This window comes from Anoplophora glabripennis, unplaced genomic scaffold, assembly GCF_000390285.2.
Source record: "Anoplophora glabripennis isolate ALB-LARVAE unplaced genomic scaffold, Agla_2.0 scaffold82, whole genome shotgun sequence".
NCBI classification, from domain to species: Eukaryota; Metazoa; Arthropoda; class Insecta; order Coleoptera; family Cerambycidae; genus Anoplophora; species Anoplophora glabripennis.
In genome coordinates this window covers 1-16,083 of record NW_019416227.1, presented here as the reverse complement: position 1 = coordinate 16,083, position 16,083 = coordinate 1, and the positions used below count along the sequence as shown (strand labels likewise).

Here is a 16,083-nt window from a genome sequence, read left to right as displayed (position 1 = left end):
TTGTTTGTAAAAGATAAAAATAAAAAACCAAAAATTTGGTTATTTGAATTTTTCACATAAATTTTGAGGTTATGTGAAAAAAGTGTAAATACAAAAGTTGTAGATCTTTTTATTACCTACAACTTTGCTATTTAACTTTTTTCCATAAGACTTGTAGTTTTTCCGAAAATCAAGATAAAGCGTTTTTTACCCTTAAAAACTCACCCCCTTCCCCTTCCCGACCTAAGATCGCCCGTAAATTATTTTTCTTTTCATTTCTGTTATATCTCTTCCTTTTCCAATGGGTTTCATCCTACTATAATTTTTTTTCAATTTTACCATTTTTGAAGGCTTAAGCACTGGTCTATATGTATACCTAATCGGCAAGGAAAAATTATTTATTTTTTTGCTCGTAAACCATTAAGTATACGAAAAAATTGGAATAGTAAAAAAAGTTAGTAAATGAAATGTAGTATTAAAAGCTATTTTTCTTGTTGGAATTGGCTAACGTAGAAAAAAGTTGTGAGAAAAATAAAACCAAGGGGTGCTAATTTCTTTCATTCAAAGACATAAACCAGAAAAAAGACTACCAAAAAATTGTTGTTAAAAACTAGTTGTTAAAGCGTAATAAAAAAAATTAAATTTATCTTTTATAACAGGGATAATACAACTAAAGAGCTATAAAAAGTGTGTATTTTCTAAAGCAAATTGCCTTAAAAAATACATCCTGCTATATCTTTTACAGCAGGGAATTTGAGCCCTCCATTTCATAATTTGTTCATCATTTCAAAGACATGGACAACTGTTGTCGTATATTTTTTTGTTTAAAAAATTAAAAATTTAGATTAGAGATTTTCTTAGGGAAAAATTACAGTGGCATAGTTTCCTTTGACCGTAAAGAAAATGTTTGCTGCATTCATCAGTTAATTTTAGAAAGACGGTTATTGGTCGTATAAGCAAAACAACTTTGATATTTGTTTTAAAACTACGTTCTGTTTGCGCAAGCCGTTGTTGTCCGAACCCATTAACAAACGAAGCAATTAATTTGGTTCTTTCACGAAGAGTTTATTAGTAAGTCTATTTGTTCAGTTCCTCGTGCTTGCTCTTTCAGATTGTGAGAATTACTTTCCAAATGACAGTTCAGTGACACCAACGCCGTTGACGTTCTGTTGTTTCAGTCCCAGAACAAAACAAAGCCCCGGCTATCTCGATCTCTTGTGAAATAAAAATGAGACCGTGCCTGCTTCGATTCGATTACAAAGTTCTTTTGTTGGGAAACGCCCGATAAAAACCGAACTATCGCCCGAATTCCCAGAACCCATTCTATAAATTAGATTAAACTCTTCTCAAAAACATTACGAGGCGCGATTATTTTAAATATAACGGCGTTAAGCTTATTTAAACGTACGTCATACAAAAAGCGATATTAAAGTTACGCCCCGAGGCTAAAATAATAAGTGTTTCTCTCTCACTAAAAATAACTCCATTAGGAAAATAATGTAAACAAAAAATGTAGAATTGAGATAAGTGTGTAATTGCCTGACACATTAGCGAGCGCAAATAAGATAAATTTGAATTAAATTAATATGTTCTCGGTTTATCTTACACGGTCGTTGTTAACCAGGTCAAGATCCTGTTTTTATAGTAGCGGCGAACTTAAATGGAATTTTACCAGACGTGGTCGACTTCGGAGAAAAATGTTTTTCATTATCCCATAATTACGTTCAATAATTAAAAAAAAGTTTAATGTTTAAATAGCAAATAAACGACTATTGGATGAAATTAATTGGATATGGAACATACCTATTCCATTTACATCACAAACTGAAAATAGGATTCTACATTTACAAAATACAAAATATGTAGATGAAGATGCTTATTATAAAGCAAATCGACTGAATTTTGAATTTCCCCTGATTCTGAATAAAACCTAACTGTTGTCAATTAAAGTATCAGGTCGTGAGTAAAAAGAGAAAATCGAAAAATCAAAACAGCTTCAGTAAACAAGTCGGTTAGTGAAAACAATTTTCATTAATCTCTAAAGACGACGCTACGTCTTAAAGCATTGTTGTTTACACACAATTAGTTATACAGCGGATGCACAATCAGTCAGTCACCTAAATCGAACAATTTGCAATTAAAATTTCAAAGTTATTGAAGAAAACACGAGATGAATTCAAATAACGCGCTCACAATGGCAATCCATGATGTAGGTATGTAACCAGTGTTGCAAGCATTTTTCATTCACATATCACTTATTTCAACACTAAAAAATCATTCAAGCCAACAAGTTTACATTTTTACATAAAAATAAGTTTCTCTGTTAGTTGCACTATTGGAAAGAAAGCCAAGTATCAAATACCTATTAAAAACAGTTAATTTCTGCCAAATTTACTATGCATTAGAACTCTTCTACAGGAATATTCCTATTAGCCTTCCTATGTGCAGTTGATTTCATTAATATTTAAATTATAATAATTTTAAAGTACCTACCTACTTACTTTGTTGGTTTATTCCTGTTCTGTTGTTCCTTAGGACACGACATATTTAGGCCTTTTCTTCGAAATTTTTTGTAACTTGACATATTTCCCCGTCCATTTTGTGTTGTTAATTTCTGGCATATCGATTAAAAAATCGCCCACCGCAAAACATAATAATTAGTAGCAAATTTACCACTTCCTAGTGCCCAATTTGTGGTAAATAGCAACGTTGGAAGCAACAACAATAGGCGGATTGTTGTGTGTTCTATTCAAGACTCGTGATTGGCTGGCGTCTTCGGGTAGCAACAAGGCAACTTTTCTGGGAATTATCATAGCTGTCTTTTGTTTCGCAAATAAAGACCGTACGTATAACAGTGTTTCAATAAATGATATCTACCGTCTTAGGTGCTAAAATTAAAGTAACATTTTAAAATGTATGGAAAATATAAAGCAAAATTGTTACGCTACTGCGTCATGATTCGCAAATAGTGCAGAAAGAGAATGAGAGATGACAGTACCATCCAAGAAAGAGAATATAAATATATAGACCACCAACATTAATTACTAGTTCTAGACTATGCTCCTAGATGGCAGGGACAATATATGAAAAGTGCAAAATATTTGGGAGGGTAATTATAATATACAACATAAAAACATTATTTGTATGTACAAATAACAATACGAGGCACAGTTTATTAACATCTATTCTAGAATGCAAGGGATATCATGTAAAGAATTTTGTACACATTTTTGGTCCCTGCCATCTAGGGGACGTAGTATAAAGCTAAGGCCGGATATGAATGGAAACATGAATCTACATTTAATTTCTTTGATTCATTACAGTGGATAATACTTATTATTAAATATTTCCTTGTATAAATTTTTTAAATAGTTACTTGAATTTCAAGTGCCTACAAGATATACATGCCTAAAACATCTTCAGAAAAAAAGAAGTTAGACGTAGGTATCATTGTCTTGTGTTGGTTATTAAAGGGGTAAAATAAGGATGAATATAGTTTTTACTTCAGATCGTATAGATTCCGTACAGCTAAATTCAATGCTACAATTTTGTTTGAAAAAACGAAGCCTATTTGAAATATCAATCTAATAGGTATTCAAAATAATAATTTTTTCAATTTAATTTGCTAATATGTACCTTCATAAAATTAAATTCCGGATGGAATAAGAAAGATTGGAATGTCCTAAACTAAATATTTAAATTCCGTTGTGTATGTAGGTAACTATTTAAATTTCCTCTTCCGTTCATGTTATTAACTCTATTTATTTTTATCGCACAGTTTAGAATACGCATAAAGAGAACGTTTCATTTAGTCTATTTAATAGAATAAATTTATATAGTGTCTTTTTCTTTAACGTATAATTTATTCGGAAATTAAATTCGTCTTTCTATGAACACAGGCGCCACACGACCAGCTCAGTAGTATATCAAAACATGGAGGGTGCTGGAGCTTACGGTGGTGGCAAAGCCGGGGGAGTTTTTGATCCCATTGGTTTCATCCAAAGGCCCCAAGTTATAGTCAGGGCAGTGTCATGGGTAAGTTGGAATATTATATTTTAAATAGGACTTGATATTTCCACTAGTACCCCGTAGTTTCACTATTTTTTTAAATAATCGATTTGACAGACCACCTTTTAGGAGGGGGGTGTGTCATATGTTATTGATTATTTGAATTTTGATATGGGTCATTGCAAAAATGAATGAAAACCTGTAGTAGTGCTTTCGGAGGGAATGAATGAGACGTGGGTTTTGGTTTCGATATGTAATTTTCTTTCAGACCATTCCATCGCTCTAAATTTAATATGAAAATGTAGAGCATTTCGAGGGAAGGTTGTTGTTATTTTTTCAAACAAAGAATGTTACGCTTTATATCTAAGTATTTTCGAATATAATTTTTCGTAATTTTAAGCAGGCAGTCAAAGCTTAATTTGTTTGTAAAACCATCTCAAATGTTTGCAAATTTGCTTACCAATAATGCTGGTACGGCAAGTTTATATAAGAGCCTTGTATTGTTTATTTCTAACTTTATTATCTATGTGATAAATAGCAATTAAGCCTTACCTTTCAATAATATTAGTAACTCAAATTCTAGATATAGGTATATAGGTAACCCCTAGCTTATCTAAATTATGTATAAATATTTATTGGAAGTATATTTACAGTTGCAATAGGTTTTTTGCTGCTACAGTGTGAAAAAGTATGTTTATCTTTCCAATGTAATCTTTTTGTTAACATAAAACTTTTGATATTCATTCTAATTAAAACATAACAAACGTAATCCTTGCTTTTCGACATAATATTTCAAGAAAATATGTAATTACATTTGACCACATTGATTAAATGTCTTATTAACGTATTGACCTTGAATGAAATCAAGAAGTTTAGAAAATCAATGACTACTCATAACCTTCGGTATTATTCTTTCTTATTACATTTATTTGTATGCTACACTATTTTTAAGTTATAATTGTCAAACTATAAATGCCGTATTTTGATCGGGATTAAATAATAGCCAATCTCCTTGTCAAATTTTTAAAAGTAACCCTTTTTGGTGTTATTTATTTAAAAAAAAAAAATGGTAAATAAAACCTTATTATTGGTTTTGGTTCTAGTTCTTTTCGATAATCATTTTTGGTTGCATATCGTCCCAAGGGTGGCGATACGACGAAGTAAAAGGAAAGCAGGTGTGTTTATATAACGAGGACCGAGACGCTTGCAATTACGGCGTCGGAATTAGCGTTATAGCTTTCCTCGCCACCATGGCCTTCATAGTGGGAGAGTACTTGTTCGAGCAGATGTCGTCCGTTAAGACAAGAAAGCATTTCGTGCTGGTCGATTTAGCTTTCTCGGGTGAGACGAGTTGACGTTTTTTATTGACAGATCCCGAATCTTATTAGTTTTTTTCTAGCATTTTGGTCGTTCCTGTACTTCGTATGCTTCTGGTATTTGGCCAGCCAGTGGGGACAGTCAACATCGCCAGACAACGGGGTTGGTGTGAGCAACGTACAAGCTGCTATCGCCTTCTCGTTCTTCTCCATATTCTCGTGGGTAAGCCTAACCTCTATAATTTTGTACTGTTATGTGAAGTTTTATTCTGATGTATGTCTCGCAGCTTAATTTTTCATTCCAGTGTTTTTTTTTTTAAATTTGCTTATGCCAAATTGAGTCCCTTATTACCAAAAACGTGCCAAGTTTTTTTAAAATCGGTCCAGTAGTTTTTGAAAAGTTTAAAGAAAACGTAGTTTTTTATTAACTTCCCCTAACCCTAGGCTGTAAATTTGTGTACCTCCCCGTAGAAGACCCCGTATTTATCCAAGGGTATTTAATGACTGTTCCGTTTAAGGCCGTCACCGCATTTTTCGCATTCCAACGTTTCCGTCAAGGCGCAGACGCCGCTTTCGCCACCAACTACGAGTCGGACGCGAACATGCCGACGTCCTACCCTTCGTACCCCGGGGGCCCGGACACCGACCAGCAATACCAGGAGCCGCCCTTCTCCGCCGGTCCGAATCAGAGAGGTAAACGTTATTTTCAGTACCGCATCGAGACCCTGTGAAAAACGTTCTTTTTTCCGCAGGTCCCACGGACTTTCAGGCTCCGGCGTATTAACAAGTCCAATTCTAAATTCGACGAAGACAGTACCGTGGGCCGCGACCTGGGTCAACGACAGGATGACCCACACTAAGTCTTAAGGATGGTATTTTATGTAACCTGTACTTAGCAACATAATAGTATTAACCCAAAAAAAAAAAAAAATTGGACGTCAAAAAAGTATCGGTTTCATTTCCCGAGAGGCTAATTCGTTTTTCATCCTTTGTAAGATATATACAGAGCCACAATGGATAATGTTGAAGTATATACACATATATAAATAAATATTAAATAATTATTTTTAGAGGAGTTCAGTGTACAGTTGATAAATATATATATGTCGAGAGGTGTCGGCTTGTAGGCGTCTTGCTATTACATTTTGTCAAACTTAGTGTCCGCGCACCGATTTTTTTATCGCTGGGTGTTTTTTTAAAGCAATGAAGACACGACGTGTCCCGTGGGGTGTTCGGGTGTCACTATTACCTCGTTTATACATAATATACCAGTTGAAGTTACAAACGAAACCGCTAGGTGGCGACTCTCAAAACCTCCGTCACTGGGAGGGATTTTACGGCAGCGGCGCCATCTAGCGTCTTCGTTTGTAACATTTGACTAACTATATTATACATTATTGTGTTGTTTTACTTGAATCTCTTTCGTTTTCTGTGTGCCATTTAGAGGATCTGTAATTTTTTTTGTTACGCAAAGATGTGACCTGAAAATATGGAACGCTACGTACATGGGGAGTCAAAGACTGGGGGTCGGGACAGGAAGCAGTGTTGGGTTCGGTTTGTACCAGATTTTTTCGATTAGTTCAAAACTAGAGTAATTTTTAGGAAAAATCGAATTCAAATGAATCTGTTTTATTTTTGTTGGGGCGTGATTCCAATAAATGCAGCTGAAGGTCTGTTTGGAACGGTTTTTAAGATGCGAGCATTTTTTTTCGTGTAATGAGCGACAATAAGGTTTTTCCGAGGGTTACTAACGAAGGTGTGATTTTGGAGTTTTCTAACATATCTAGTAATAGGGAGGGAAGCGAAACGGTTGGAAATTCTGCACAAATTTAATCATCAAATTGGTTTGTCTACTGTTCAGTTTGTAAATAACACTTTTCTTTCGATTCGCTGCTTAAATGTAAGAAGTGTAAAATAGTTTGGTGTCGCATAGAAAAAGTTGTTCCTTGTGAGGTTAGTTTTAGCGTTTGTTAGCAATAAATGATATTGTAGATAAGTATTTAGTGAACTATGGATTTTTGTTGGCTTTATATTGTTTTCTTTACGTAGACTTTATCTACAGTACATTTTATTTCTATTTTTGTTTTTTTTTTACATAAAGGAATGTGATTTTATTTAACGGTATTTAGATGTTATACATATTACTTGTATGTAATATATATTTGAGTTACCAAATAAATGTTAACATTGAATGTTTACGCTTTGATTTATTTTCCGTTACGGCACACTGATTAAAAAATTGTGGCTACTTTAAGTGGGGAGTCGTTTATTTAGGGGTACGTGTTCCCCAGAATACTAATCTGAAATTCCCGTCGAGTTATATTTAGTTTTTTAAGCCGCACTTAAATTCTTGTCTACGCCGTCACTGGGCAGCACCCGGATCTGTTGTATCAACGCGCTTATCAGTGTTGCCTGTTATCTTTTAAAATGAACATTATGAAACTAAGGGAGTGGCGAAGAGCAAAACTGCAACGGAAAATAATTTTGTAACAAAATTATGAAAAAGAGAAAAATCGGTTTTTATGATGGAATTTAAGAAAATAAACTTACGACACATGCTCCAGTCGAGACTTGAAAAAATTATTAGTAGTTTTATTGCACTTTATGATGAGGAAAATGTAACTTGAGAGAAGTGACGCTAAGTTAGCAAATTGCAAATAAGTTCAATTAATTTTTTTTTACTCTATTAGCAATACTAGTTAGAAATAAAAAACATTTCCTAAATTCGCATAATTTTTTTATTAGGTACAACTTTTTTAAAGTATTGACTAAAAAAACTGTACTGTTAGTCCAGTATCTGTTTCGGGATGGACGTTTTATGTAGTAATGCTAATTTTTTTTGGAAATAGTTCTAAATATTAAGTAAAATGAAAACTGCAATATGCGCCCGCTGAAAAAGTTGTGCATAATTGTAGCGAAAGAAAATGTAAAAAAAAATTATAAAAACGCATTTTTCTCTCGGAGAATATAGGCAACGAAAAAAGTTTTGTTTTTGGGTTTTTTTTCAAATTAAAGTTGTTCGGAATTTTTTTTTTCCTTTTTTGTTGCATTCCGTTTTGGCCGGAAAAAAAATTGTGAAAAAAGATGTTTTTTTCATGAATTTATTTCGGACCTTGACTTTAGAGCAGCCATATAAAAAGTATGGTTTTGAGTACTTCAAGACATGGTAGTATTGCAGACATTTTTTCATCAAAATCAGCCAGGTCGATTTTGCAAAAATCAATTGTTAATTAAAATACAGAATTATACTTATTATTCAATTCTCTCTTACGGTAAAACCAATGATTATTTTGAGCTCGCAATTTTTATACTTACCCTTTGAAATCTCAACTATCAATCCCCATTTCGAAATTTTCGATTTTATCCATTTTAGCAGCAATTAGAATTTTTTCAAAATTTCTGAAAAAATACTTATAAACATTTAGAGCTGGAGTTACCGTATTTGCGTATTATTCAAATGTAATTAATAGGATCAAATAGAGGAAGGATTGACGAACAAAATCCACTTTTGATTTTGTGGATACAATGAATTGTCATCGAGACATGAAAGTACAAAGTTGAAGTGAGTTTACGGCAAAACAACTTATTGTACAATAACAATCAAAAGTGATTTTGATTGTTTGAAGCAAAGACTTTATAACTATGGAAATTTGTTTAAATCGGAAATGTATTTTAACTGTTCTGATGCAAAATGATTGATACATTTCATAGAAATCGAGCAGAGTCAAAGAGCGGAGAAGCATAATTCACTCACGCAATTTCAATCAATTTTTTGTATATTATCTACTTTATTATTTATTTTGCATATAAATTTAAATTGAAAGATTAAAAAAAAATCATCTATTTATCTGTTGTAGAAGCTCAGAAAAAGTCGATTGAAGTTACGCGAGCAAATTATCCTGTTCTGCTCATATAGTCCCCCCACTCCACACTCTTTGACTCTGCTCGATTCCTGTGAAATGTATCAATCTTTTTTGAATCAGAACAGTTGAAATTTATTTCCGATTTAAACAAATGTTCATAGTTATAGTCTTTGCTTTAAACAATCAAAATCATTTTTGATTGTTATTGTACAGTACGTTGTTTTGCTGTAAACTCACTTCAATATTGAGCTTTCATATCTCGATGATGATTCATCGTATTCACAAGATCAAAAGTGGATTTTGTTCGTCAATCCTTCCTCTATTTGATCCTATAATTACATTTGAAGAATATGCAAATACGGTAACTCCAGTTCTAAATGTTTACAAGTATTTTTTCGAAGAAATTTTGAAAAAATTCTAATTGTTGCTAAAATGGATAAAATCGAAAATTTCGAAATGGGGATTGATAGTTGAGATTTCAAAGGGTAAGTATAAAAATTGCGAGCTCAAAATAATAATTGGTTTTACCGTGAGAGAGAATTGAAAAATAAGTATAATTCTGTATTTTAATTAACAATTGAATTGTACGAAATCTACCCGGCCGATTTCGATAAAAAAAATTTCTGCAATGCTATATGGCTGCTCTAGTCAAGGTCCGAAATAAATTCATGAAAAAACATCTTTTTTCATGAATTTTTTTTCAGTCTATACCGTTTTGCAGCAACAATAATGCACATAAAAATTTCGGACCACTTTTATTTTCAAGAGAATCTCAAAACGAAACTTTTTTTCCTTTGACTATTTTCTTTAATGTATATTCTCCGAGTTATATATGAAAGATGGGAGATAAATGCGCCTTTTTTAATTTTTTATTTACATTTTCTTACACTTACAATTATGCACAACTTTTTCAGCGAGCGTAATTATCATTTTACATAATATTTAGAACTATTTCCAACAAAAATTAGCGTTACTATATGAAACATCCATACCACCTACTTTTAAAACAGATACTGACTGAGTTCCTCCAACAGACTCGGGAAAAATTTTAAATGATAGCTAAAACAAGCTAAAAAACTTTTTTTTGGCGATTACAATAGTTATATCATCTAAGCCAGAATTAAAGATAACTTCAGATTTTGTTACAAAGATAGCAGCGACGCATTTAAAAAAATTAACCTGATGATGGCCTTTCGAAGACGAAACGTCGGATTGCAAAAATGTTGTCGCCATTGGATAGAGCGAAAAAAGCGGCAATGTAAATATGCAATTTATTTTAAAATTTGTCTTCAAATAAAGTCAGAAAAAAATAAAACGATTTTGCAAAATTTCAGGTTTTGCCAGATATCTCTGGAACTACCCGGAATTTTCAAGGTTTCTAAACGGTACATTGTTAGGTATAAAAAAAACTACTTTTTTCTAATTTGAGCCATCCCGTATCTCACCGTTTTCTAGATCTTAATGCTATCCCGTCCTTATCTCGGACACACTGTATATTCATAAGAAAAAATACATAAATCAAAAATTACATTTGTATTAACTGTTTATTATAACATATAGAACCTTAAATTAACTCTTTATTCCAACTTTTTGAGTAGAACTTTGGCTCCGCTACTACTTAGATCTTTCAACTTCTTGACATATTTTTTTAATTTATCCTTCAAAACAGTTTTCGTTTCCTCGGAACCATTTTCGAAGACCGCGACCAGAAGAAAACATCCTCTATTTAATTCTATCCAAGTCGTTAACTAAAAAAACGAATACTACATCACTAAACACTAACAATTCTCGAAACTTACCACTTCGTCGTTCAACTTTCCGGCTAATACACCACCGAAGGTTGAATTTCCATTCTCTACGTTCACTTTATCATGTTGTGCCAGTTTCTTTAAAGTCATGTGTAACCCAGAATGTTCTACACCAAAGATATCGTTTTCTTTCTCTTTTATTTTCCACTCCAAATTTGTTATTACGTCCACGATGCTGTTATATGCTTTTTCTAGATCGGCCCCGCTACCTGCCGAATTATATACTTGTAAAAAATACGTTAATTATAAAATTGGTTAAATACGTACCCGCTTTAACAATAGCGCTCATTTCCGTGGCCAACGATGCATTTGACAGCCAAAACTCGGCATCGTTCGTTACTAGATCTAATAAAGTAGATATAGCGTACCCTAATATTTCCTTTCGTCTGACGTCTGGTGATTTCTTACAAGTCGACAATTCCCGTCCTTGGTTCAACTCCTTAATGAACACAGGGTGAAATTTCGTGGAATCAGCAGGAGCTACCAACCAAAGAAGAACCTGAAAAAATTTTGCTTTTAGATAAAAACAACTTTTGAGTGTGGCACAAGGCTTTAATTTTGGCGTAGGTCACTCTATGAAATGTAACCTACAAATCATGTCATTTGTTAAATGTCAATGCCTACTGGCACACAACATTAATATGTATATACTGACGTAGGTCACTGTGTCAGACATAACCTACAAGTATACATTATACACAAAGACGGCACAATGATTGACAAATGTGCAATTAGAACCAACTAGTAAAAGAAGATAAAGAACGCTTTGTACCAGTAGGCACGGAGAACCAACATTAGGTACAAAGTAACTCTTTGTCCTAGTAGGCACTGTTTGTAGTGACAATTGAAATTTGTCAATTTTGAATATTTTGACATACTTTTTAGGTGAATGATTAGAATAAGTTAAAACGGATTAAATCCGTTTATATTTGGTGATACTGTTGACAAATGATTTTAACTACTTGATAAATACCGGGACTGTACTTCAACACAGAACAGCGCATGTAGCTCACAGAGTAATTATTTCTCACAATAACTTTATTTAAAAAGCAAACAATGTTTTATCGTACCTTTCTACCCCACTCGCTAACTGCCAAGTCTTTAGCGTTCTTCAATATTTCTGTAAGTATAACTTTCTGCAACAAGACGGTATCATCGGCCGAATCTAAGAGAGCGATGATTGTGCAATGACCATGTTCATGTTTCGATAATTCAACTAGATGCTCTTTTAAACTTTTCATAATAACCTAAAAGGAACGAAAGTTTTAATCGATTACGTAAAATTACTCGATGGAAACAATACATACCTTTCTGTCTTTATTTGTACCGTGCCAAATACACTGCATGGCAGCCCTAGCTCCATCCTTACTATTACTAATAACAACGATATGGGGTGCCAACTGCATAATCAGTTCTTTCCTGTCGTCGTCCGAACATTCCGTTAAAAACTGACACAACACTGACTGCACCAATCCCGAATCTAACAGCGTTTTGTTCAAAATCCTCATTAAATTTGCTTTAGTCGCCCCCAAAGTTCCCATTTTCAAGCTCTCGTTGTCTTTGTAGGTGTCCCGAAGGTGTTTAACATTAGCGTCCTTCGAATTTTTGTACAAGTCACCGTAGAATTCTTGGATGAGGTTCTGCTTCTGTATTGGACTTGCCCATGTCGAGAAGGCGTATTCTACTACTGGTGCGCTAACGGCGTGGCTTGCTAGTTTCACGGCATGACCGTACATAGCATCTATGACTTGTGATCTAGTCTCGTTGCTTCCGTATTTCAGTAAACGTTTTACGCAGTAGATACCATATTTCGATTGTAGCATTTCCACAGTAACGGGTATCAGTTCCTAGAAAATACAATTGCTTTGTAAAAACTCGAAGTATATTATTACGATACTACCTTTGAGATTTGCTGTATTACAATATCGGATGCATACTTCAGTAACCATTGCACCAATCTCGCAGTGTCATGTGCCAAAACGAACTTAGCATAATGTTCCTTGCCTTTCAGAATATTGTGCAATTCATTTATGAGTTGAGTTCGTTTTTCTTCTCCTCCTTTTAACGATTTCCTTCTCAAGTCTTCCCCTATCTTTTTAGCTCTAACAATAACATCAAAACTGTTTTTTGTTTGCTTGCGTTTCAGTTTTAGTTCTTTCTTTTTCTTCTTGAATTCGGACCAATCTTCCACCTTCTCCGGTTTTTGACCTTGTTTATTGACTTTTTCTTTACTGTTTGCAGAAAAGGTTTTTAACTTAGCTTCTTTGATATTCGTAGGATCTCCCTTGTTAGTTTTGGTAAATTTTGATGTTTTGCTTAACGGCTTATTTTGTTTTTGCACAGCTTTTTCTTCACCATCAGGTGCTGCTTTACTTAATTTAGTTTTTTTCTGAGGTGGACTCTCTTGAACATCAGTATTCAATTTTTTCTTCATTTTTTATGGCACTTTATTAATATTTTTTTACAACTTCTTATAGGAAACACAATTTCCACGTTCTATATATTTATAGGTTATTACATTTCTAATTTCTAGGTTATGTTGTCAACATTTCAAAGAGATCTCGTCTTCTTCGTCTACATTGTGACAGTCCATTATTCCTATTTTGCAAATGGACTCGTTATAGTTGTAACGCCTTTTTTGTACAATAGATATTATCATAAATATTAAAGCAAATGGGAGCAAAGAAGTTTAATGTGGTAATATGAAAATAGATACATAGAGAAAACAAATACGAACGTTTTATTTAATAGGAATTTACAAATTACCGCCATCTAACGGCCTCCTAATTTTTTTTTTAGCATTTATGTATACAGAAATTTATAGATGGCGCCATGGTTGGAAATCTTCTTTGTTAAATTTTTTATCTTTTTCTAGCATCCATACTAAAGTGAAATAAAGAATAAAATTCAGTATTGCTAATTTTAAATTGACCGTCTATGTTACAAAAAGAAAGTAATATATTCGTGACATTAAACACATAATTTCACTCCACGAGATCAATAGATGGCTCTAGTAGAAAATTATTTATGGAGTTACTAATTCTCTATTGTCATTTCTATGGGTGGTAGTTATCTTAGTTAAATTTTCTATGGTAGATATTGTGCAAAAAGAAGATGAAGATAACCTAAATCTAAAAATAAAAATTAAAAATTTCATTTCAATTTTCAATTTAGATTTTGACAAAATGGGTAGAAAAATTCCAGGAAGAAAACATCGTGGTGTAAAAGATCCAGAGCAACAGGCAGCTGCAAGACTCATCAGGTATTTATTATTAAGAGGTTTTGGTATATCTTTTACAAGATATCTGCATTGAAGAGAATCTCGACATTAATTGGTTTTTAGTGTCAAGGACAAAATTAATGCTCCACCAACAGATCCAGATGTTCAAGAAGTATCTAAAAGTCTCCAAAGAATAATTAACCTGAAGAACAAAACAAAAAGTGGCGATTTTTCCATAAAAAAGAAACTAAAAACCATCAAAGAATCTGAGGAAAATGAATCAAAGCCGAAGGAAAAAAAGTTAGTAGATCCACTGTTCCAACAGCAGCCAAATGAATCTGATAGAACATTTTTATTTCGTGTCAACAAAATATGCGAGAACGTAAGGAGAGAAGCAGCATTTGCAGATAAATACGGAGTAGAAATAAAAAGGGACGCTGCGGGTGAGGTACTTCAGATGTAATTCATAATATAATTATGAAATTAATTTACTTTAATTGATTTAGGTTAAAGTCGTAAAAAGGGAAAAAGACGAATTAGAGCTGTTAATTAAGAAGGTAAAAAAAGAGAAAGCAAAGAAGAAGACTAAGAAGAAAAACGTTGAAAGTGATTCTCCCAAGCTCACAAAATCTCAAAAGTGGGAAAAGAAAAAGAAGGAAAAGAAACTGCAGAAGAGACTGAAAAGTGCCGATGAATTTGAGCCTGTAAAGGATACAGTCAAATTTGGCGAAATCGCCCACGCTCCTCCAACGTTGACGCTACCTAAAAAGGTTGGGAAAGTTACACCACGAGTAAGTATATCAAAAAGATGGAATTTAATTTCTCATCAAATTCAAATTGTTGCAGCCTGGAGGGAAAAAACTACTATTATCTGCCATTGTATTAAAATCTGCCGAGGAATCCAAAAGGCAACCAGTAAAAGAAAAAGAAAAACTGCAAAAAGTGACCAAGAAAACCATCGATAAGAAAGGGAAAAGAAAGGACTTGCCAAATGCTGTTCGAAGGCAGCTTGATACGCAACAGAAAGAAGTTATAGGCGCTTACAAGCGACTTAAAGCAAAAAAACGCTCCGACAGTTGATGAATCAAGATTTGGATAAAATACTTTTACCGTCAAGCGGAAGAATTTTTTTATAAGCGGTTAATTGTAAATAAACAAAACAAAAATCTCTGGCATTTTTATAACTTAAAAGAGCGAAAAGTATGTTTTTCGTTAGACTAAGGGGTTGAGTCTAATTCTGTTCTATTTAGCGAAAAAATTTGTCTTTTCATAGTATCCTTGTTTATACAACAACATAATAGGAATTCTTCGCGAGTTCCCGTTTGATCAACGGTAACAAGAAATTAGCTACCGGTGCATTTTCGCGTAATAGCAGGAATAGGGGAATACAAGAATAAGCTACTCTTATGTCAGTATCTATAAAATGGGAACTGATTTTCTTACCGGTGTCTAGTGGTGAGTTACTAGCAGTTATTGTTATATAGCGAAAGTGAGGTTAAAGTAAAGATACATACCCAAACCACACAAAAGAGAAAACGAAAATGGAATGGGAAACGAGGAAAACGTTCAAATTTTAATTATTTAGGTCGATTATACAGTCCTTACAGATCTGCAAACGGCAATTATTTTGTTCAATGGCATAATCAAAGATGCAGTATCAATTTCTATTACTGTTTTCAAAAGTTTATGAAATGTTTCTTCATACGAAATAACTGGAAAAATACATGTTCTTTGTATCCAACCAAATGTGATGGTCAATATTACATGGCTTATATGTTCTGTAAATATATAAAATGGTCTGCGGTATGGCTGCCTTACGAAATTGTTCCCAATTTCCACAGAGCTATCGAAAAGAAACTCGGAGTCCGAAAAACATAACCTGAAAACGA

At 33.4% G+C, this 16,083-nt stretch overlaps 3 protein-coding genes across 3 annotated transcripts in view; 2 read left to right on the top strand and 1 right to left on the bottom strand.

Annotated features, from left to right (window-relative positions):
• LOC108903416 (synaptogyrin) overlaps window positions 1-7,486 on the top strand; it is a 40,102-nt gene extending 32,616 nt beyond the window's left edge. The window contains exons 2-6 of the mRNA XM_018705583.2: window positions 3,879-4,014; window positions 5,091-5,328; window positions 5,387-5,526; window positions 5,822-5,996; window positions 6,056-7,486. Coding sequence (XP_018561099.1) covers window positions 3,879-4,014; window positions 5,091-5,328; window positions 5,387-5,526; window positions 5,822-5,996; window positions 6,056-6,087 — 721 coding nt within the window. The 3' untranslated portion in view covers window positions 6,088-7,486. The remainder of the gene's footprint in view (window positions 1-3,878; window positions 4,015-5,090; window positions 5,329-5,386; window positions 5,527-5,821; window positions 5,997-6,055) is intronic.
• A 3,198-nt stretch (window positions 7,487-10,684) lies between these two features.
• Window positions 10,685-15,737, bottom strand: LOC108903490 (protein penguin). Its single transcript, XM_018705700.1, has 7 exons — window positions 15,709-15,737; window positions 12,875-13,572; window positions 12,282-12,821; window positions 12,045-12,221; window positions 11,242-11,473; window positions 10,966-11,183; window positions 10,685-10,914 (listed from the first exon to the last, which is right to left on the bottom strand). The coding sequence occupies exons 2-7, from the start codon at window positions 13,406-13,408 to the stop codon at window positions 10,744-10,746; spliced, it is 1,872 nt and encodes a 623-aa protein (XP_018561216.1). The 5' UTR covers window positions 13,409-13,572; window positions 15,709-15,737; the 3' UTR covers window positions 10,685-10,743.
• LOC108903491 (coiled-coil domain-containing protein 137) lies at window positions 14,050-15,362 on the top strand. Its single transcript, XM_018705701.1, has 4 exons — window positions 14,050-14,236; window positions 14,318-14,642; window positions 14,701-14,985; window positions 15,041-15,362. Exons 1-4 carry the CDS (start codon window positions 14,064-14,066, stop codon window positions 15,272-15,274), a joined length of 1,017 nt encoding a protein of 338 aa, XP_018561217.1. The 5' UTR covers window positions 14,050-14,063; the 3' UTR covers window positions 15,275-15,362.
• Window positions 15,738-16,083: the final 346 nt, after the last annotated feature.